Here is a 21,653-nt window from a genome sequence, read left to right as displayed (position 1 = left end):
GCTGATCCATCTCTACTGCTTCATCTGGTCTTCTCTACAACAGTGCTGCTGGATCCATCTCTACTGCTTCATCTGGTCTCCTCTACAACAGTGCTGCTGATCCATCTCTACTGCTTCATCTGGTCTTCTCTACAACAGTGCTGCTGATCCATCTCTACTGCTTCATCTGGTCTCTTCTACAACAGTCCTGCTGATCCATCTCTACTGCTTCATCTGGTCTCCTCTACAACAGTGCTGCTGGATCCATCTCTACTGCTTCATCTGGTCTTCTCTACAACAGTGCTGCTGGATCCATCTCTACTGCTTCATCTGGTCTCCTCTACAACAGTGCTGCTGGATCCATCTCTACTGCTTCATCTGGTCTCCTCTACAACAGTGCTGCTGATCCATCTCTACTGCTTCATCTGGTCTTCTCTACAACAGTGCTGCTGGATCCATCTCTACTGCTTCATCTGGTCTCCTCTACAACAGTCCTGCTGATCCATCTCTACTGCTTCATCTGGTCACCACTGTCCCAGTTCATTTGCTTCCAATATTCACCTCTCCAGAGTATTGATCTCCCTATGTCTGGGACATTCTTGGGAGCAATTGTGCTGCTTTCATCACTTGCATCACTTTTCTGCAAGTCTCTGTACCATGAGACCGCACAGCCATCTTACCATTTGGAAAAGAAATGAGTTTTGTCCCTTGTGAATGGATATAAATTGTGTTCTGTAGAGGCAGATGAAGACTCTGCTACACATTTGATCTACAAGCAGACATTTTACCTGCTGCGCAGCGAAAGCAATTAACGTGCAATACAGTGGCTCAGGCACAAAGAGGAATAGAACAGCAGACAAGGCTCTGTTCATATTTGTTAGCCCAAGTGACAGGTCATCAACACCCTGGGAGCACGTGGCCATCAGACTGTGCAGGAGGGAGATGCTCTGCCAGGACACTTACTTATCTTCTCATGTTGGTCGATATTGGGGACAATAAAATTAAACAAAAGAGATATTTTCAGGGAGTCTTATTGAGCATGCACTGATCTCTTACACAATCTGTTATCACAACCAGAAGATCAAGTGTTAAGTTTTATCTTTCCTTCTAAGACCAAGGTTTAGGTTTGGTTGGAGCCATCACCTGTGGATTCTTTACCTTGTTGTCTGTGAAATGATGGCAGTGAAGTGTTAACAGGTGTTATTGTGATGGCAGATGTGTTCGCTGAGGTGATAACAGATGTGGTTGTGCTTGTTGAGGTGATGGCTGACACTGTGGTGTTCTCTGGACAGGGTATCGGATGTGTGGCTTCTCTGGATGTGGTTGAGGATGGTGAGTTCTCTGGACAGGGTGGCGCCTGTGAGGATTCTCTGGATGTGGTTGAGGATGTTGGGTTCTCTGGACAGGTGGGCAGATGTGAGGATTCTCTGGATGTGGTTGAGGATGTTGGGTTCTCTGGACAGGTGGGCAGATGTGAGGATTCTCTGGATGTGGTTGAGGATGTTGGGTTCTCTGGACAGGTGGGCAGATGTGAGGATTCTCTGGATGTGGTTGAGGATGTTGGGTTCTCTGGACAGGTGGGCAGATGTGAGGATTCTCTGGATGTGGTTGAGGATGTTGGGTTCTCTGGACAGGTGGGCAGATGTGAGGATTCTCTGGATGTGGTTGAGGATGTTGGGTTCTCTGGACAGGTGGGCAGATGTGAGGATTCTCTAGATGTGGTTGAGGATGTTGGGTTCTCTGGACAGGTGGGCGGATGTGTGGATTCTCTGGATGTGGTTGAGGATGTTGGGTTCTCTGGACAGGTGGGCGGATGTGTGGATTCTCTGGATGTGGTTGAGGATGTTGGGTTCTCTGGACAGGTGGGCAGATGTGTGGATTCTCTGGATGTGGTTGAGGATGTTGGGTTCTCGGGACAGGGTGGAGGATGTGTGGATTCTCTGGATGTGGTTGAGGATGTTGGGTTCTCTGGACAGGGTGGGCGGATGTGTGGATTCTCTGGATGTGGTTGAGGATGTTGGGTTTCCTGGACAGGGTGGCAGATGTGTGGATTCTCTGGATGTGGTTGAGGATGTTGGGTTCTCTGGACTGGGTGGCGCCTGTGTTGATTCTGTGGATGTGGTTGAGGATGTTTAGTTCTCTGGACTGGTGGGCGGATGTGTGGATTCTCTGGATGTGGTAAAGGATGTTAGGTTCTTTGCATGGAGTAGCTGATGTTTGTTTTTCTGCAGTTACGGTTGATGTCCTGGTGTTCTGTAGACAGGGTGACGTATGTCGTGTTCTCTGGACTTGGTGGAAGATGTTTGGTTTTCTGGATGGGCTGGTAGATGTTTGGTTCTCTGGACAGGGTGCCAGATGTTGTGTTCTCTGGATGGGGTAACGGATGTAGAGTTCTTTGGATGGGACTCGGGAGGATAGTGGATGCTGGGTTGTCTGGACAGGTTGGCTCATGTTGGGTTCTCTGGACATGAGGGTAGTTAATGTTGGCTTGTCTAGACAAGGTGGCTGATTTTTGGTTTCTCTGGACGGGAGGGTGCTAGATGCTGAGTTGTCTGGACAAGGTGGTTGATGTGTGGTTCTCTGGATGGGGGGGCAGATGTTGGGTTCTCTGGATGGGGAGCGGATATTGGGTTCTCTGGACTGGAGGGTGGTGGATGTTGTGTTATCTGGATGGGATGGTGTGTTTCTATAAACTGCAGGTTATATAGTACAGTGTGTACTCACTAGTGCACCGCAGGCTGGATGTTGGGGCCTGCTCTTGGTTGAAGGTGTTGGTGGTTATAAGTCTTTTCCTCTTGCAGTGAGACCCTGGCGTGGGCGAGTGCACAGATACACTGCCAGTTTCATGCTAGTGACAGCAGGGTGCAGCTACCAGCCAGTGAGGAGCCCCGGCAGGACGTGCAGGCAGAGAACGAGACGGTGTTCATCCCTAACAGAGGTGTGTATGAACCCCCTCCGCCAATCCCCGCAGCGCCCTCTACTGCCTCCCTAATCTCTTCTTTTTTTTCTTAGGTGAGAGAGGGCAGTGTATCTTATCTACTCCTCCCAAGATATTGTTCTGTGACCTGCGGCTAGACCCTGGGGAGACAAAGTCATGTAAGAAGGGGAGATACTGGGGTCCTCGTGGTCTGACATAGCTGTGTTGTGGAAGAGTCTGAGAGGTGGCAGGCACTGACTTCTCATGTAAATTGACACTGGGACTTGCTCTCGTTTCAGACTCCTACAGTGAGACTTTGCCCCTCACGGCGCCACCATCTTTTCGAGGCCAGTCAGTTAAATATGTCTACAAGTTGACTATCGGCTGCCAGAGAGTGAACTGCCCGATCCAGCTGCTGCGCCTTCCATTCCGCGTCTTGTTACTGAACGGTGAGACCATTCACCCGCTAACACTGAACTTGCTCACTGAAGTGTTTGTCATCTTTATGGTACGTGCCCGCGATCAGGGTTATCTAGCCTTCTGGGCGCAGCGTATTTTTGCTGCGTCTGCTGCTTTCTCCCTCTCAGGATATTCAAGCGTCTCTGCTCAAGAAATTGACATGCTGCGGATAGGAAACCCGCACTGCAGGTCAGTATACGCAGCGTAGAAATGAGAAGAGAGGGCTGGAGATTTCTATAAATCCAACCTTGTACTGTACTACACAGCGAAAACACCCTGTGTCCGAAGCGCTACTAATCCTGATCGTCAGCACGTACCCTAAGGCTATGTGCGCACGTCGCGTAAAAACATGCAGTTACGCTGCGCTTTGTAGCGCAGCGTAACTGCATGCGTCCTGCGTCCCCTGCACAGTCTATGGAGATTGTGCAGGGGCCGTGCGCACATGGCGTTTAAGAGCGCAGCGCTTCGGCTACTGCCGAAGCGCTGCGCAAAAAGAAGTGACATGTCACTTCTTTCCTGCGCTTTGCCGGCAGCTCCTGCTCTGTCTATGGCAGGAGCTGCAGGCAGAGCGCATGGAATCGGCGCTCACTACGGACATTTCTGCAGCGATCTAAAGCGCACATGTGCTCTTCAGATCGCTGCAGAAATTTCTGCAGGGCTTGTACGCAACGTGCGCACATAGCCTTAAAGCGCACCAATCACCAGGATTTTCCTATATAACCTAAAACCAGTGCTATACTGGCACTATCAGGCTGATTCTATACATACAGTGCTATACTGGCACTATCAGGCTGATTCTATACATACAGTGCTATACTGGCACTATCAGGCTGATTCTATACATACAGTGCTATACTGGCACTATCAGGCTGATTCTATACATACAGTGCTATACTGGCACTATCAGGCTGATTCTATACATACAGTGCTATACTGGCACTATCAGGCTGATTCTATACATACAGTGCTATACTGGCACTATCAGGCTGATTCTATACATACAGTGCTATACTGGCACTATCAGGCTGATTCTATACATACAGTGCTATACTGGCGCTATCAGGCTGATTCTATACATACAGTGCTATACTGGCGCTATCAGGCTGATTCTATACATACAGTGCTATACTGGCACTATCAGGCTGATTCTATACATACAGTGCTATACTGGCGCTATCAGGCTGATTCTATACATACAGTGCTATACTGGCGCTATCAGGCTGATTCTATACATACAGTGCTATACTGGCGCTATCAGGCTGATTCTATACATACAGTGCTATGCTGGCACTATCAGGCTGATTCTATACATACAGTGCTATGCTGGCACTATCAGGCTGAGTCTATACATACAGTGCTATACTGGCACTATCAGGCTGATTCTGTACATACAGTGCTATACTGGCGCTATCAGGCTGATTCTATACATACAGTGCTATGCTGGCACTATCAGGCTGATTCTATACATACAGTGCTATACTGGCACTATCAGGCTGATTCTATACATTCATTTAGTTGTCAGCTAGGATCTATAGGTTTGAAACACACACAAGTAAAGTTTGTAAAATCAGCAGGTTTTTGAATGGCAGCAGTTGCTGATGGCTGGGGTGGATATTCATAGTGATTCCCTCCCTCTGCCTGTCCGTCCTCCCCCTGTTATTTATGCTAATTCTATCATAGAATCGTTTTACAAAGTGACTAGAAGGACCTGTACTGATGTCATACCCATGTGACCAGAAGGGGGAGGGGCCTCAGCTAACAGAAAATAATGCTGCTTCCTGGTATCAACTATGTTGGCTTAGGCCCCCCCCTTCTGGTCACATGGGTATGACATCAGCACAGGTCCTTCTAGTCACTTAGTAACATGCTTCTATAATAGAATTAGCATAAATAACAGATAGGGGAGTGTGGACAGACAGGCAGGGGGCGGAAATCACTATGAATACCCACCCCAGCTATCAGCTGATTGTCAGCTGCTGTCAATCAAAAACCTGTTCATTTTACAAACTTTATTTGCTTGTGTTTCAACACCTATACATCTGAGCTGACCACTACAGGTATGTATAGAATCAGCCTGATAGTGCCAGTACAGCACTGGCTTTAGGTTATATAGGAAAAGGCTGAGGATTTAAGTTTTTACTAACCTATTCCCATTCATCGCCACTTGTCAATGGGGATGACGGTAAATTACGGGTGGGTCAGGAGTCATCGGTATTGGGAGTCTTTCCATCTGTGTTGCTCAGAGGTCCGCGGTAGTCTGGGTGCTACCATGGTCAGTGTGTCCTCTCGACTCTCATATTGCCGTAGTATGTCCGCGCCGCTCTGTACTTGTGGTCATCTCATGCACATTGACCCTATACATGTAATATACATGGAGCCAGATCTCTGTATTTCTCATTTCTCAGTGTGAGGTACAATAAATGTAAAAGTTGTAATACTGCCATATATATGTGCAGGAAACCTCCCATCTAGTAAGCTCTGATCACAGCTTCTACCTCTCAGCTCTACAGGGTTTCCAGCCGTTACATGATGATGAAGTTGCTCCTTCTAATCCTTTCCTGGATGATGATGAGATCTGTAAGAAAGATTCAAGACTTCTGGATTCGGCCATGGAAATCCTCATGAATGTGACTTCAAGAAGAACCTTACGTAGGTGTTTGTAGGGCTATGTGTTGTCATGGCTGTGTAGTGGGGTGGCTGTCCTCTGCTGATCCGGGGCTATGTGTTGTCTTGGCTGTGTAGTGGGCTGGCTGTCCTCTGCTGATCCGGGGCTATGTGTTGTCCTGGCTGTGTAGTGGGGTGGCTGTCCTCTGCTGATCCGGGGCTATGTGTTGTTCTGGCTGTGTAGTGGGGTGGCTGTCCTCTGCTGATCCGGGGCTATGTGTTGTCCTGGCTGTGTAGTGGGCTGGCTGTCCTCTGCTGATCCGGGGCTATGTGTTGTCCTGGCTGTGTAGTGGGGTGGCTGTCCTCTGCTGATCCGGGGCTATGTGTTGTTCTGGCTGTGTAGTGGGGTGGCTGTCCTCTGCTGATCCGGGGCTATGTGTTGTCCTGGCTGTGTAGTGGGCTGGCTGTCCTCTGCTGATCCGGGGCTATGTGTTGTCTTGGCTGTGTAGTGGGGTGGCTGTCCTCTGCTGATCCGGGGCTATGTGTTGTCCTGGCTGTGTAGTGGGGTGGCTGTCCTCTGCTGATCCGGGGCTATGTGTTGTCCTGGCTGTGTAGTGGGCTGGCTGTCCTCTGCTGATCCGGGGCTATGTGTTGTCTTGGCTGTGTAGTGGGGTGGCTGTCCTCTGCTGATCCGGGGCTATGTGTTGTCCTGGCTGTGTAGTGGGGTGGCTGTCCTCTGCTGATCCGGGGCTATGTGTTGTTCTGGCTGTGTAGTGGGGTGGCTGTCCTCTGCTGATCCGGGGCTATGTGTTGTCCTGGCTGTGTAGTGGGCTGGCTGTCCTCTGCTGATTCGGGGCTACAGTTAGGTCCAGAAATATTTGGACAGTGAGACAAGTTTTGTTATTTTAGCTGTTTACAAAAACATGTTCAGAAATACAATTCTATATATAATATGGGCTGAAAGTGCACACTCCCAGCTGCAATATGAGAGTTTTCACATCCAAATCGGAGAAAGGGTTTAGGAATCATAGCTCTGTAATGCATAGCCTCCTCTTTTTCAAGGGACCAAAAGTAATTGGACAAGGGACTCTAAGGGCTGCAATTAACTCTGAAGGCGTCTCCCTCATTAACCTGTAATCAATGAAGTAGTTAAAAGGTCTGGGGTTGATTACAGGTGTGTGATTTTGCATTTGGAAGCTGTTGCTGTGACCAGACAACATGCGGTCTAAGGAACTCTCAATTGAGGTGAAGCAGAACATCCTGAGGCTGACAAAAAAAGAAAAAATCCATCAGAGAGATAGCAGACATGCTTGGAGTAGCAAAATCAACAGTCGGGTACATTCTGAGAAAAAAGGAATTGACTGGTGAGCTTGGGAACTCACAAAGGCCTGGGCGTCCACGGATGACAACAGTGGTGGATGATCGCCGCATACTTTCTTTGGTGAAGAAGAACCCGTTCACAATATCAACTGAAGTCCAGAACACTCTCAGTGAAGTAGGTGTATCTGTCTCTAAGTCACCAGTAAAGAGAAGACTCCATGAAAGTAAATACAAAGGGTTCACATCTAGATGCAAACCATTCATCAATTCCAAAAATAGACAGGCCAGAGTTACATTTGCTGAAAAACACCTCATGAAGCCAGCTCAGTTCTGGAAAAGTATTCTATGGACAGATGAGACCAAGATCAACCTGTACCAGAATGATGGGAAGAAAAAAGTGTGGAGAAGAAAGGGAACGGCACATGATCCAAGGCACACCACATCCTCTGTAAAACATGGTGGAGGCAACGTGATGGCATGGGCATGCATGGCTTTCAATGGCACTGGGTCACTTGTGTTTATTGATGACATAACAGCAGACAAGAGTAGCCGGATGAATTCTGAAGTGTACCGGGATATACTTTCAGCCCAGATTCAGCCAAATGCCGCAAAGTTGATCGGACGGCGCTTCATAGTACAGATGGACAATGACCCCAAGCATACAGCCAAAGCTACCCAGGAGTTCATGAGTGCAAAAAAGTGGAACATTCTGCAATGGCCAAGTCAATCACCAGATCTTAACCCAATTGAGCATGCATTTCACTTGCTCAAATCCAGACTTAAGACGGAAAGACCCACAAACAAGCAAGACCTGAAGGCTGCGGCTGTAAAGGCCTGGCAAAGCATTAAGAAGGAGGAAACCCAGCGTTTGGTGATGTCCATGGGTTCCAGACTTAAGGCAGCGATTGCCTCCAAAGGATTCGCAACAAAATATTGAAAATAAAAATATTTTGTTTGGGTTTGGTTTATTTGTCCAATTACTTTTGACCTCCTAAAATGTGGAGTGTTTGTAAAGAAATGTGACAATTCCTACAATTTCTATCAGATATTTTTGTTCAAACCTTCAAATTAAACGTTACAATCTGCACTTGAATTCTGTTGTAGAGGTTTCATTTCAAATCCAATGTGGTGGCATGCAGAGCCCAACTCGCCAAAATTGTGTCACTGGCCAAAGATTTCTGGACCTAACTGTATGTGTTGTCCTGGCTGTGTAGTGGGGTGGCTGTCCTCTGCTGATCCGGGGCTATGTGTTGTCCTGGCTGTGTAGTGGGGTGGCTGTCCTCTGCTGATCCGGGGCTATGTGTTGTCTTGGCTGTGTAGTGGGGTGGCTGTCCTCTGCTGATCCGGGGCTATGTGTTGTCCTGGCTGTGTAGTGGGCTGATATCTTGTATCTGTATACTACAGACCAGTATAACATCAGTAACGCTCGAGGTCGGGTTGGAACATTCTGCATCTTTAAGACTGTGTATAAGATCGGGGAGGATGTGATCGGGACGTTCAACTTCTCTGATGGCGAAATCCCCTGTATTCAGGTGAGAAACCTAATGGCTGAGGATGTGATCTGATGGAGACGCCCAAATAACTGTCAGTGCACCCCATATACCCCCCAACCCATCATCACCCCTAATGACTGTCAGTGCACCCCATATACCCCCCAACCCATCATCACCCCTAATAACTGTCAGTGCACCCCATATACCCCCCAACCCATCATCACCCCTAATAACTGTCAGTGCACCCCATAGACCCCCAACCCATCATCACCCCTAATAACTGTCATTACATCACTCAATCCCCGATCATCATCATCACTGATCGCTGTGCCCTCATTACATCACACAGTCCCCGATCATCATCATCACTGATCGCTGTGCCCTCATTACATCACACAGTCCCCAATCATCGTCACTGATCGCTGTGCCCTCGTTACATTACACAGTCCCCGATCATCATCATCACTGATCGCTGTGCCCTCATTACATCACACAGTCCCCAATCATCGTCACTGATCGCTGTGCCCTCGTTACATTACACAGTCCCCGATCATCATCATCACTGATAGCTGTGCCCTCGTTACATAACACAGTCCCCGATCATCATCATCACTGATCGCTGTGCCCTCGTTACATCACACAGTCCCCGATCATCATCATCACTGATCGCTGTGCCCTCGTTACATTACACAGTCCCCGATCATCACCACTGATAGCTGTGCCCTCGTTACATTACACAGTCCCCGATCATCATCACTGATCGCTGTGCCCTCGTTACATTACACAGTCCCCGATCATCATCATCACTGATCGCTGTGCCCTCGTTACATCACACAGTCCCCAATCATCATCACTGATCGCTGTGCCCTCATTACATTACACAGTCCCCGATCATCATCATCACTGATCGCTGTGCCCTCGTTACATCACACAGTCCCCGATCATCATCATCCCTGATCGCTGTGCCCTCGTTACATCACACAGTCCCTGATCATCATCATCCCTGATAGCTGTGCCCTCGTTACATCACTCAGTCCCCGATCATCATCATCCCTGATCGCTGTGCCCTCGTTACATCACACAGTCCCCGATCATCATCATCCCTGATCGCTGTGCCCTCGTTTCATCACACAGTCCCCGATCATCATCATCACTGATCGCTGTGCCCTCGTTACATAACACAGTCCCCGATCATCATCATCACTGATCGCTGTGCCCTCGTTACATAACACAGTCCCCGATCATCATCATCACTGATCGCTGTGCCCTCATTACATCACACAGTCCCCAATCATCATCACTGATAGCTGTGCCCTCGTTACATCACACAGTCCCCGATCATCATCATCCCTGATCGCTGTGCCCTCGTTACATCACACAGTCCCCGATCATCATCACCACTGATAGCTGTGCCCTCGTTACATAACACAGTCCCCGATCATCATCACCACTGATAGCTGTGCCCTCGTTACATAACACAGTCCCCGATCATCATCATCACTGATCGCTGTGCCCTCATTACATTACACAGTCCCCAATCATCATCACTGATAGCTGTGCCCTCGTTACATCACACAGTCCCCAATCATCATCATCACTGATCGCTGTGCCCTCGTTACATCACACAGTCCCCGATCATCATCATCACTGATCGCTGTGCCCTCATTACATTACACAGTCCCCAAGCATCATCACTGATAGCTGTGCCCTCGTTACATCACACAGTCCCCAATCATCATCATCACTGATCGCTGTGCCCTCGTTACATTACACAGTCCCCGATCATCATCACTGATCGCTGTGCCCTCGTTTCATCACACAGTCCCTGATCATCATCATCACTGATCGCTGTGCCCTCGTTACATCACACAGTCCCCGATCATCATCACTGATCGCTGTGCCCTCGTTACATCACACAGTCCCCAATCATCATCATCACTGATCGCTGTGCCCTCGTTACATCACACAGTCCCCGATCATCATCATCACTGATCGCTGTGCCCTCGTTACATCACACAGTCCCCGATCATCATCATCACTGATCGCTGTGCCCTCGTTACATCACACAGTCCCCGATCATCATCATCACTGATCGCTGTGCCCTCGTTACATCACACAGTCCCCGATCATCATCATCCCTGATCGCTGTGCCCTCGTTTCATCACACAGTCCCTGATCATCATCATCCCTGATCGCTGTGCCCTCGTTACATCACACAGTCCCCGATCATCATCATCACTGATCGCTGTGCCCTCGTTACATCACACAGTCCCCAATCATCATCATCACTGATCGCTGTGCCCTCGTTACATCACACAGTCCCCGATCATCATCATCCCTGATCGCTGTGCCCTCGTTACATCACACAGTCCCCAATCATCATCATCCCTGATCGCTGTGCCCTCGTTACATCACACAGTCCCTGATCATCATCATCCCTGATCGCTGTGCCCTCATTACATCACACAGTCCCCAATCATCATCATCCCTGATCGCTGTGCCCTCGTTACATCACACAGTCCCTGATCATCATCATCCCTGATCGCTGTGCCCTCATTACATCACGCAGTCCCCAATCATCATCCCTGATTACTGTCCCAGGTTACATATGGTTGATTTTATGTGTTTGTGATAACTTTTTCCCTTGTTTTCCCTGTTCAGTATTCGGTATCTCTTCAGACTGAGGAGAGCGTCCAGGAGGAGTACAGATGCTCCCGCGGACAGCCACTGTCCGTCAGCACGCACGCTCAGCACCACGAGTCCTGCTTACACACGGCCAGCAGTAATTTCAGCCTTCCGGTGCCTCTCAGCTCCTGCCCGGGCTTCAGCACGAATATCGGTTAGTGGTGTCCTACATCTTACAATGTGGAAACTTGGGGAGGTTTTGTGTCTGGTTCTCAGCTCATGTAAAAGAGCGAAGGGTCTGCGGACCCCAGATTTAGAGGTTCCCTGGTACCATAGCACGTCACTGTGCTCCTTGCCCCTCTTAGGCAGCGTCTCTACGAAGACTTTCTCCAGCACCGTTGTGATGGTGGGATATGGGGGGAGGTGTATTTTGCTGCACAGATTCCTATTTTAAGCTTGGTTCACTGTCCATTATTTGTACTGCTTCTGTGTACATTGTATTGTTGGTAAGTAATCACCCCCTATAGTGCAAGGTTATAGCCTCTTGAGGCACTTCCATCCCTGGGTGTGGGGGAAGGTGGGCCTAGAGTCCACCTACTGTAAACTCTCTGCTTACCTGGGAGATTCAGGCAGTCTGTTTGGAAAACATGAAGTGAGAAGGATTGAACCTCTGGGAGAAGCTGGGACTTGTCAGAGAGACCTGGACATTTATCGCTTATTGGATTATATTCATATTTCTGGACTAATTTTACCCTCTGTTTAGTGAATTATGTTATGGACCATTTGATTTGCTTGAAATAAATGCTCTTTGGATTGTACGCCATCTCTCGCTCTGTTGATTGTGTGATATTTGAGAAGGACCCCGTCACAACTGGTGGCAGCGGTGGGATCAACAGAGCGCAGCCTAATGGAGATCCACCCACAGAGTCAGTACAGAAACTGGACTGCTTCCAGTCTAAAGGAGAGAGCCAGAGATCTGGGCCTGAGCTACCAGGGACGGAGTAAAGAGGCCTTATTGACCTACTTGTGGGTGAGAGCCAGTCCACCTCCTCCTAGATGTCTGACGGACAAGCACTGGGGACGGGGATCCCTGCCCCAAAAAGCCAGTAGTTGGTGTGGTATGAAGAAGAGATGGCAGCTCTTGGCCCCGGTGTATCTCAGGAATATAAGGAGCAGGCTCCTCGCCGAGCACAGAGGAGACAATAAGCAATGGAGTCCGGCAGAGGGAGTAATGTGAGTTGGAGTGTAAACCCAGTGATCTGAGAGCCTGTACGGATCACCCGGGAGGACTTCAAGCCATTTTATGAGGCTTCCGCAGATGTGGAAGGGTTCTTCAAGGACTTTGAGCAGCAGTGTGCGGTGATGGAGGTGCCCCGCTCTGGCTGGGTGCATTTGTTAGTGGGACTCCTGAACGGAAGCCTGGCAGAGGCTTATCACACCATTGACTCACAGCAGAACCAGGATTACAACATTGTAAAGCGGACTATCCTGGATTACCATGCCATCACCCCAGACTCACATAGGGCACAGTTCTGAGACCTCCCATGCACCACAGGGGCATTGTTTAGGATGTATGCCCATAAGATGTCCCAGGCATGTCGGAGATGGCTGGAAGCGGAAGACGCCTTCACTGTGGAAGACGTTATACAGGTATTTCTTCGGCGCTCCATTGGGAGACCCAGACGATTGGGTGTATAGCACTGCCTCCGGAGGCCACACAAAGCATTACACTAAAAAGTGTAAGGCCCCTCCCCTTCTGGCTATACACCCCCAGTGGGATCACTGGCTCACCAGTTTTCTGCTTTGTGCGAAGGAGGTCAGACATCCACGCATAGCTCCACTGTTTAGTCAGCAGTAGCTGCTGACTATGTCGGATGGAAGAAAAGAGGGCCCATATGGGGCCCCCAGCATGCTCCCTTCTTACCCCACTTGTGGTTTGTAAGGTTGAGGTACCCATTGCGGGTACAGAGGCTGGAGCCCACATGCTGTTTTCCTTCCCCATCCCCCTGAGGGGCTCTGAGGAAGTGGGATCTTACCGGCCCCCATGCCCTGAGGCCGGGCTCCATCCACAGACCCAGTGAACCTGCTGGATACGGAGCTGGGTACCGTTCAGGGACAAGGCCCTGCAACTTTCAGGTACTCTGTGTCCCCGTACAGACAGGCACGCACACGCCAGACTTGCTGGGTGTGTTAGTGCGCCGGGGACAGTAGCGCTGCACGCTGGGGTTTGAGTCACAGCAGCTTAGCTGTGTGACTTCATGTGCTGGGAACTACCGCGCCAGCCACTCTCAGAGCGGCGGCGCGGCTGGGACTTGTAGTGCGCCGGGGACTTAGCGCCGACCGCGCTTTTACGGCGGCGGCGCTTATAAATTTAGTCCCCGGCTTTTGCGGCCTAGCTCCGCTTCGTTCCCGCCCCCTCCCTGTCAATCAGGGAATGGGACAGACGCTGTGCAATCGTCAGCGCCGAGGGCTGGAGCCTTATTTACATGCTCCAGCCCTCTCACTAGGCACAGTGGGACGCAGGTTTCCCGCTTTTGGTCTGAGCACGCCCAGGGCCCGCCCCCCCCTCCACAGGACGCCGGCAGCCATTCCTGCATGCAGTCTGGCTGGAGGACGGACACAGGCTCTGGGAGACCCAGACTAGGGATTTCTGGCGACCACACACCCGCGTTTAGCGGGCGGTAAGCAGCACATTAGTGCTGGCCCCACTAGTGCCACAGTGTTGTATTGGTGTACTTTTTCCTGTACCAGATATATATATATATATATACTGCACTGTACGGTCGCTTCTTGGCTGTATACCCCTATATTGCTCTGAGGAGACAGCAACATGTCATCCACAAAACGCAAGGGTGCCAAAGCACGGGCTGTATACACTGCTTGTACAGCATGTGGGGCTAATCTACCAGCAGGCTCCAACGACTCTCATTGTGTGCAATGTTCAGTCCCAGTGGCACTTCGTCAGCCAGAGCCTATGGTGGTGGTAGCCCAGGCAGAGACGCCTGTGAACCCTGCCCCGGTGACGGGGACAGAATTTGCAGTCTTTGCTGATAAAATGTCTGTGACTATGACAAAAATCCTGGAGACCTTGCAGTCCAGGCCAGTTGCTCAGACCATGGACACTGCTGTGTCTATGTTCCCCGGTCCCCCTCAGTTGGAACTAATCCGTACTTCAAGGGGGTCCCAGGCATCACAGGCTGAGGGCTCTGACTCTGATGACAGTCCCAGGCCGCCTAAGCGAGCTCGCTGGGAGAGACCCTCCACGTCATCACGCGGGTCAGGGTCTCAGCGAGAAGGGTCTCTATATGATGAGACAGAGGTGGGTGATCAGGAGTCTGGTCCTGACACCGCACTCAATTTGGATACGCCAGATGGTGACGCCATGGTAAATGACCTTATAGCGGCCATCAATAGGCTGTTGGATATTTCTCCCCCAGCCCCTTCAGCAGAGGAGGCAGCTGCCCAGCAGGAGAAATTCCATTTCCTGTATCCCAAGCGTAAATTGAGTACTTTTCTGGACCACTCTGACTTCAGAGAATCAATCCAGAAACACCATGCTTATCCGGACAAGCGTTTTTCCAAACGTCTGAAGGATACACGTTATCCCTTTCCCCCTGACGTGGTCAAACGCTGGACCCAGTGTCCAAAAGTGGACCCTCCAATATCCAGGCTTGCAGCTAGATCCATAGTTGCAGTGGAGGATGGGGCTTCACTTAAAGATGCCAATGACAGACAGATGGACATTTGGTTGAAATCTGTCTATGAAGCTATTGGCGCGTCGTTTGCTCCAGCATTCGCGGCCGTGTGGGCGCTCCAAGCTATTTCAGCTGGTCTGGCACAGGTGGACTCTTTCTTAAGTCCAGCAGTGCCGCAAGTGGCGTCCTTAACTACGCAAATGACTGCGTTTGCGACCTACGCTATCAATGCGGTACTAGACTCTACGAGCCGTACCTCAATGGCATCCGCCAAATCTGTAGTTTTGCGCAGAGCCTTGTGGTTAAAAGAATGGAAAGCAGATTCTGCTTCTAAAAAATGTTTAACCAGCTTGCCATTATCTGGAGACAGACTGTTTGGTGAGCAATTGGCGGAAATCATTAAACAGTCCAAAGGTAAGGACTCTTCCTTACCACAGCCCAGATCAAGCAAACCTCAACAGAGGAAGTGGCAGTCAAAGTTTCGGTCCTTTCGAGGCTCGGGCAAGCCCCAATTCTCCTCGTCCAAAGGGACTCAGAAAGAGCAAAGGAGCTCTGATTCCTGGCGGACTCACTCACGCCCCAAGAAAGCAACCGGAGGTACCGCTTCCAAGGCGGCTGCCTCATGACTTTCGGCCGCCTCCCTCCGCATCCTCGGTCGGTGGCAGGCTCTCCCGCTTTTGCGACATTTGGCTGCCACAGGTCAAAGACCGGTGGGTAACAGACATTTTGTCTCACGGGTACAGGATAGAGTTCAGTTCTCGTCCTCCGCCTCGGTTCTTCAGAACTTCCCCACATCCCGACCGAGCAGATGCCCTTCTGCAGGCGGTGCATTCTCTAAGAGCAGAAGGAGTGGTGGTCCCTGTTCCTCTTCGGGAACAAGGACAAGGTTTTTACTCCAATCTCTTTGTGGTGCCAAAAAAGGACGGCTCATTCCGTCCTGTTCTGGACCTAAAACTGCTCAACAAGCATGTGAACGCCAGGCGGTTCCGGATGGAATCCCTCCGCTCAGTCATTGCCTCAATGTCTCAAGGAGATTTCCTAGCATCAATAGACATCAAAGATGCTTATCTCCACGTGCCGATTGCTACAGAGCACCAACGCTTTCTACGCTTCGTGATAGGAGACGACCATCTTCAGTTCGTAGCTCTGCCATTTGGTCTGGCGACAGCCCCACGGGTGTTCACCAAGGTCATGGCGGCAGTGGTAGCAGTCTTGCACTCTCAGGGACACTCTGTGATCCCTTACTTGGACGATCTACTTGTCAAGGCACCCTCTCAGGAGACATGCCAACTCAGCCTGAATGTTGCACTGGAGACTCTCCAGACGTTCGGGTGGATCATCAACTTCTCAAAGTCAACTCTGTTACCGACCCAATCACTGACGTATCTTGGCATGGAGTTTCATACTCTTTCAGCTATAGTGAAGCTTCCGCTGGACAAGCAGCGGTCACTACAGACTGGGGTGCAGGCTCTCCTTCAAAGTCAGTCGCACTCCTTAAGACGCCTCATGCACTTCCTCGGGAAGATGGTGGCGGCAATGGAGGCGGTTCCGTTTGCGCAGTTTCATCTGCGCCCACTTCAATGGGACATTCTCCGCCAATGGGACGGGAAGTCAACATCCCTGGACAGGAAAGTCTCCCTTTCCCAGACGGCCAAGGACTCTCTGCAGTGGTGGCTTCTTCCCACCTCATTATCACAGGGAAGATCCTTCCTACCACCGTCCTGGGCGGTGGTCACGACAGACGCGAGTCTGTCAGGGTGGGGAGCAGTTTTTCTCCACCACAGGGCTCAGGGTACGTGGACCCAGCAGGAGTCCACCCTTCAGATCAATGTTCTGGAAATCAGAGCAGTGTATCTTGCCCTACTAGCTTTCCAGCAGTGGCTGGAAGGAAGGCAGATCCGAATTCAGTCGGACAACTCCACAGCGGTGGCATACATCAACCACCAAGGGGGGACACGCAGTCGGCAAGCCTTCCAGGAAGTCCGGCGGATTCTGATGTGGGTGGAAACCACGGCCTCCACCATATCCGCAGTTCACATCCCCGGCGTAGAAAACTGGGAAGCAGACTTCCTCAGTCGCCAGGGCATGGACGCAGGGGAATGGTCCCTTCACCCGGACGTGTTTCAGGAAATCTGTCGCCGCTGGGGAAGGCCGGACGTCGACCTAATGGCGTCCCGGCACAACAACAAGGTCCCAACCTTCATGGCACGGTCTCGCGATCACAGAGCTCTGGCGGCAGACGCCTTAGTGCAAGATTGGTCGCAGTTCCGGCTCCCTTATGTGTTTCCACCTCTGGCACTCTTGCCCAGAGTGCTACGCAAGATCAGATCCGACTGCAGCCGCGTCATACTCGTCGCCCCAGACTGGCCAAGGAGGGCGTGGTATCCGGATCTGTGGCATCTCACGGTCGGCCAACCGTGGGCACTACCAGACCGACCAGACTTGCTGTCCCAAGGGCCGTTTTTCCATCGGAATTCTGCGGCCCTGAACCTGACTGTGTGGCCATTGAGTCCTGGATCCTAGCGTCTTCAGGATTATCCCAAGGGGTCGTTGCCACCATGAGACAGGCTGGGAAGCCCACGTCCGCTAAGATCTACCACAGAACGTGGAGGATATTCTTATCCTGGTGCTCTGCTCAGGGAGTGTCTCCCTGGCCATTTGCATTGCCTACATTTCTTTCTTTCCTGCAATCTGGGTTAGAAAAAGGTTTGTCGCTCGGCTCCCTTAAAGGGCAAGTCTCGGCGCTATCCGTCTTTTTTCAGAAGCGTCTAGCACGACTTTCTAAGGTACGCACGTTCCTGCAGGGGGTTTGTCATATCGTACCCCCGTACAAGCGGCCGTTAGATCCATAGGATCTGAACAGGGTACTAGTTGCCCTCCAGAAGCCGCCCTTCGAGCCTCTGAGGGAGGTTTCACTTTCTAGACTATCACAGAAAGTGGCTTTTCTGGTAGCGATCACATCTCTTCGGAGAGTGTCTGAGCTAGCAGCGCTGTCATCCAAGGCTCCCTTCCTGGTCTTCCACCAGGACAAGGTAGTGCTGCGACCCATTCAGGAGTTTCTCCCGAAGGTGGTATCCTCTTTTCATCTTAATCAGGATATCTCTTTGCCTTCTTTTTGTCCTCATGCAGTTCATCGGTATGAGAAGGATTTACATTTGTTAGATCTGGGGAGAGCACTCAGAATCTACATTTCCCGCACGGCGCCCCTGCGCCGTTCGGATGCACTCTTTGTCCTTGTCGCTGGTAAGCGCAAAGGGTCGCAGGCTTCTAAGGCCACCCTGGCTCGATGGATCAAAGAACCAATTCTTGAAGCCTACCGTTCTGCTGGGCTTCCGTTTCCATCAGGGCTGAAGGCCCATTCTACCAGAGCCGTGGGTGCGTCCTGGGCATTACGACACCAGGCTACGGCTCAACAGGTGTGCCAGGCAGCTACCTGGTCGAGTCTGCACACTTTCACCAAACATTATCAGGTGCATACCTATGCTTCGGCGGACGCCAGCCTAGGTAGAAGAGTCCTGCAGGCGGCAGTTGCCTCCCCGTAGGGGAGGGCTGTCTTCGCAGCTCTAACATGAGGTATTCTTTACCCACCCAGGGACAGCTTTTGGACGTCCCAATCGTCTGGGTCTCCCAATGGAGCGCCGAAGAAGAAGGGAATTTTGTTACTTACCGTAAATTCCTTTTCTTCTAGCTCCTATTGGGAGACCCAGCACCCGCCCTGTTGTCCTTCGGGATTTTTGGTTGTTTTTCGGGTACACATGTTGTTCATGTTGAACGGTTTTCAGTTCTCCGACGTTACTTCGGAGTGAATTTGTTTAAACCAGTTCTTGGCTTTCCTCCTTCTTGCTTTTGCACTAAAACTGGTGAGCCAGTGATCCCACTGGGGGTGTATAGCCAGAAGGGGAGGGGCCTTACACTTTTTAGTGTAATGCTTTGTGTGGCCTCCGGAGGCAGTGCTATACACCCAATCGTCTGGGTCTCCCAATAGGAGCTAGAAGAAAAGGAATTTACGGTAAGTAACAAAATTCCCTTCTTCTTATAGAACAATTTCTTTACAAGTGTCCCTCAGAAATACGGGAGTGGGTCACAGAGCGCACACCGTGCACCTTGGATAGAGCTGCAGCCCTGGCTGATGAGGCCCTTACTATCCGACCGCAATGGAGGGGGCTAATGGACAATAAGCCACAGCCTGCTCCTGCTCCCCCGCCCTCTCTGGTTATATCTGCCCATCTACCCAGCCGCAGGCTGATGACAACCACGGCTCCCAATCCTGGACCCCAACAGTTCCGACCACGCCCTGGAGGAATCACAGAGAGGAGATGTTATGGGTGCTGGCAACCTGGGCACCTGCAATCCAGTTGTCCCGCAAGGACTCGGAGGGACCCCCACGGACCTCCATCTCGTCCGGTGCATTTTGTGCATTCCATCCCGCCTCAGGAAGAGTTACCACCACCTCCACCAGAGTGTACCGCTGACCCCAGTACCATAGATGCCCCTGTTGGAGTGTATGGACTCCTGCCTTTGTCACCAGGTTCTCCTACTGCCTTCTCCAGAATGCACATTAGAAGGAGTCCGACACAGAGGAGATGTTATCGATGTGGGCAGCCTGGGCCTTTGCAAGACACTTGCCCTGCTGGTCAATTGGGGAATGACTTTACACCAAATCGACCTGTTCATTCTCTACAGTCAAATACAAGGTGGGAAGAGTTCTCACCCCTTCAAGTGGACTTGCCTAATGACTCAAACACTTGTGGACGGCCACTAGGGGTTTATGGGGTCCCCGACTTCCTCTCACCATCAAAGTACGCACTTACAGGAGGTTGTGCTGGATGGACAGAGAGTCCTTGGACTTTCTGACTCTGGGGCATTTCTCACAATAGTTGATCTCCGGGTGGTTCGATCAGAGGTGATACATCATGGACCACGGATTGTTATTGAACTGGCTGGAGAACAAAGGATGAAAATCCCAAAGGCGACTGTAGATCTGGACTTTGGCTTTGGGGGTCAAGCAATGTGTGGTTGGGGTGATGAGCGGCTTGCCTGCAGATATTCTCCTAGGAAATGATGTGGGAGATCTACAATGCCGATTTGTGGGTGCAGGAATCACAGTTTGAGTGGAGGAAGACACAAAGGGAAGCTTGTCCTTCCAACCCTACTGCTGTACAAGGGACTGTCCACAGCTGAGCAACATGGACCTAAGTGAGATGGCCAGAGGTCTGTGTAGACCTCATGGCATACTCACTTATTCAGAAGGAGGGAGAGGTTGTGATGGGGGGAGGTGTATCTTGCTGTAGAGATTCCTATTTCTTCGGCGCTCCATTGGGAGACCCAGACGATTGGGTGTATAGCTACTGCCTCCGGAGGCCACACAAAGCATTACACTAAAAAGTGTAAGGCCCCTCCCCTTCTGGCTATACACCCCCAGTGGGATCACTGGCTCACCAGTTTTCTGCTTTGTGCGAAGGAGGTCAGACATCCACGCATAGCTCCACTGTTTAGTCAGCAGTAGCTGCTGACTATATCGGATGGAAGAAAAGAGGGCCCATATAGGGCCCCCAGCATGCTCTCTTCTCACCCCGCTTGTGGTTTGTAAGGTTGAGGTACCTATTGCTGGTACGGCGGCTGGAGCCCACATGCTGTTTTCCTTCCACATCCCCCTGAGGGGCTCTGAGGAAGTGGGATCTTACCGGCCCCAAAGCCCTGAGGCCGGGCTCCATCCACAGACCCATTGAACCTGCTGGATACGGAGCTGGGTACCGTTCAGGGACATGGCCCTGCACCATTCAGGTACTCTGTGTCCCCGTACACACAGGCACAGCACACTCCAGACTTGCTGGGTGTGCTAGTGCGCCGGGGACAGTAAAGGGTTACAGTCACTGCAGCCTAGCTGAGTGACTTTATGTATGGGGAACTACCGCGCCGGACGCTCCGGGAGCGGCGGCGCGGCTGGGACTTGTAGTGCGCCGGGGACTTAGCGCCGACCGCGCTTTTACGGCGGCGGCGCTTATAAATCTAGTCCCCGGCTTTTGCGGCCTAGCTCCGCTTCGTTCCCGCCCCCACCCTGTCAATCAGGGTAGGGGAGAGACGCTGTACAATCAGCAGCGCCGAGGGCTGGAGCCTTATTTACATGCTCCAGCCCTCTCACTGGACACTGTGGGACGCCGGTTTCCCGCTCTGACTTGGGGGCACGCCCACGGCCCGCCCCTACTCACACGAGCTGGAGAAGACGCCGGCAGCCATTCCTGCAGTCCGAGCTGAGAGATCGGACTCTGGGCAACCAGGCACAGGACTAGGGCGACCACACACCCGCTTATAGGCGGGCGGTAAGCGGCACCTGAAGTGCTGACCCCACTAAATACCGCAGTTGTCCATTTGTATTTTTATACACTGCATAGGTCGCTATTTTTGGCTATATGCCCTCTTAGATGGCGACACATCAGCAGCAGGAAAGCAGGGGTGCTAAGGCACAGGCTTTCTATGCTGCTTGTATTGCATGTACTGAAGTGTTCATGTGTATTTATGCTTGTATGCTATACACTGCACTGTACGGTCGCTAGTCTGGGC

At 51.1% G+C, this 21,653-nt stretch overlaps 1 protein-coding gene across 2 annotated transcripts in view; it reads left to right on the top strand.

Annotated features, from left to right (window-relative positions):
• The window catches only part of RGP1 (RGP1 partner of RAB6A GEF complex), a 79,142-nt gene that overhangs the window by 36,356 nt on the left and 21,133 nt on the right, over positions 1–21,653 (top strand). For both annotated transcript variants that reach the window (XM_075330512.1, XM_075330522.1), the window contains 6 exons: positions 2,781–2,917; positions 2,992–3,075; positions 3,196–3,345; positions 5,858–6,004; positions 8,684–8,811; positions 11,434–11,611. In XM_075330512.1, the coding sequence (XP_075186627.1) occupies positions 2,781–2,917; positions 2,992–3,075; positions 3,196–3,345; positions 5,858–6,004; positions 8,684–8,811; positions 11,434–11,611 (824 nt within the window). The remainder of the gene's footprint in view (positions 1–2,780; positions 2,918–2,991; positions 3,076–3,195; positions 3,346–5,857; positions 6,005–8,683; positions 8,812–11,433; positions 11,612–21,653) is intronic.

Source organism: Anomaloglossus baeobatrachus, chromosome 1 (assembly GCF_048569485.1).
Source record: "Anomaloglossus baeobatrachus isolate aAnoBae1 chromosome 1, aAnoBae1.hap1, whole genome shotgun sequence".
In the NCBI taxonomy this organism is placed as follows: domain Eukaryota; kingdom Metazoa; phylum Chordata; class Amphibia; order Anura; family Aromobatidae; genus Anomaloglossus; species Anomaloglossus baeobatrachus.
This window is presented reverse-complemented; position numbering and strand designations above follow the sequence as displayed.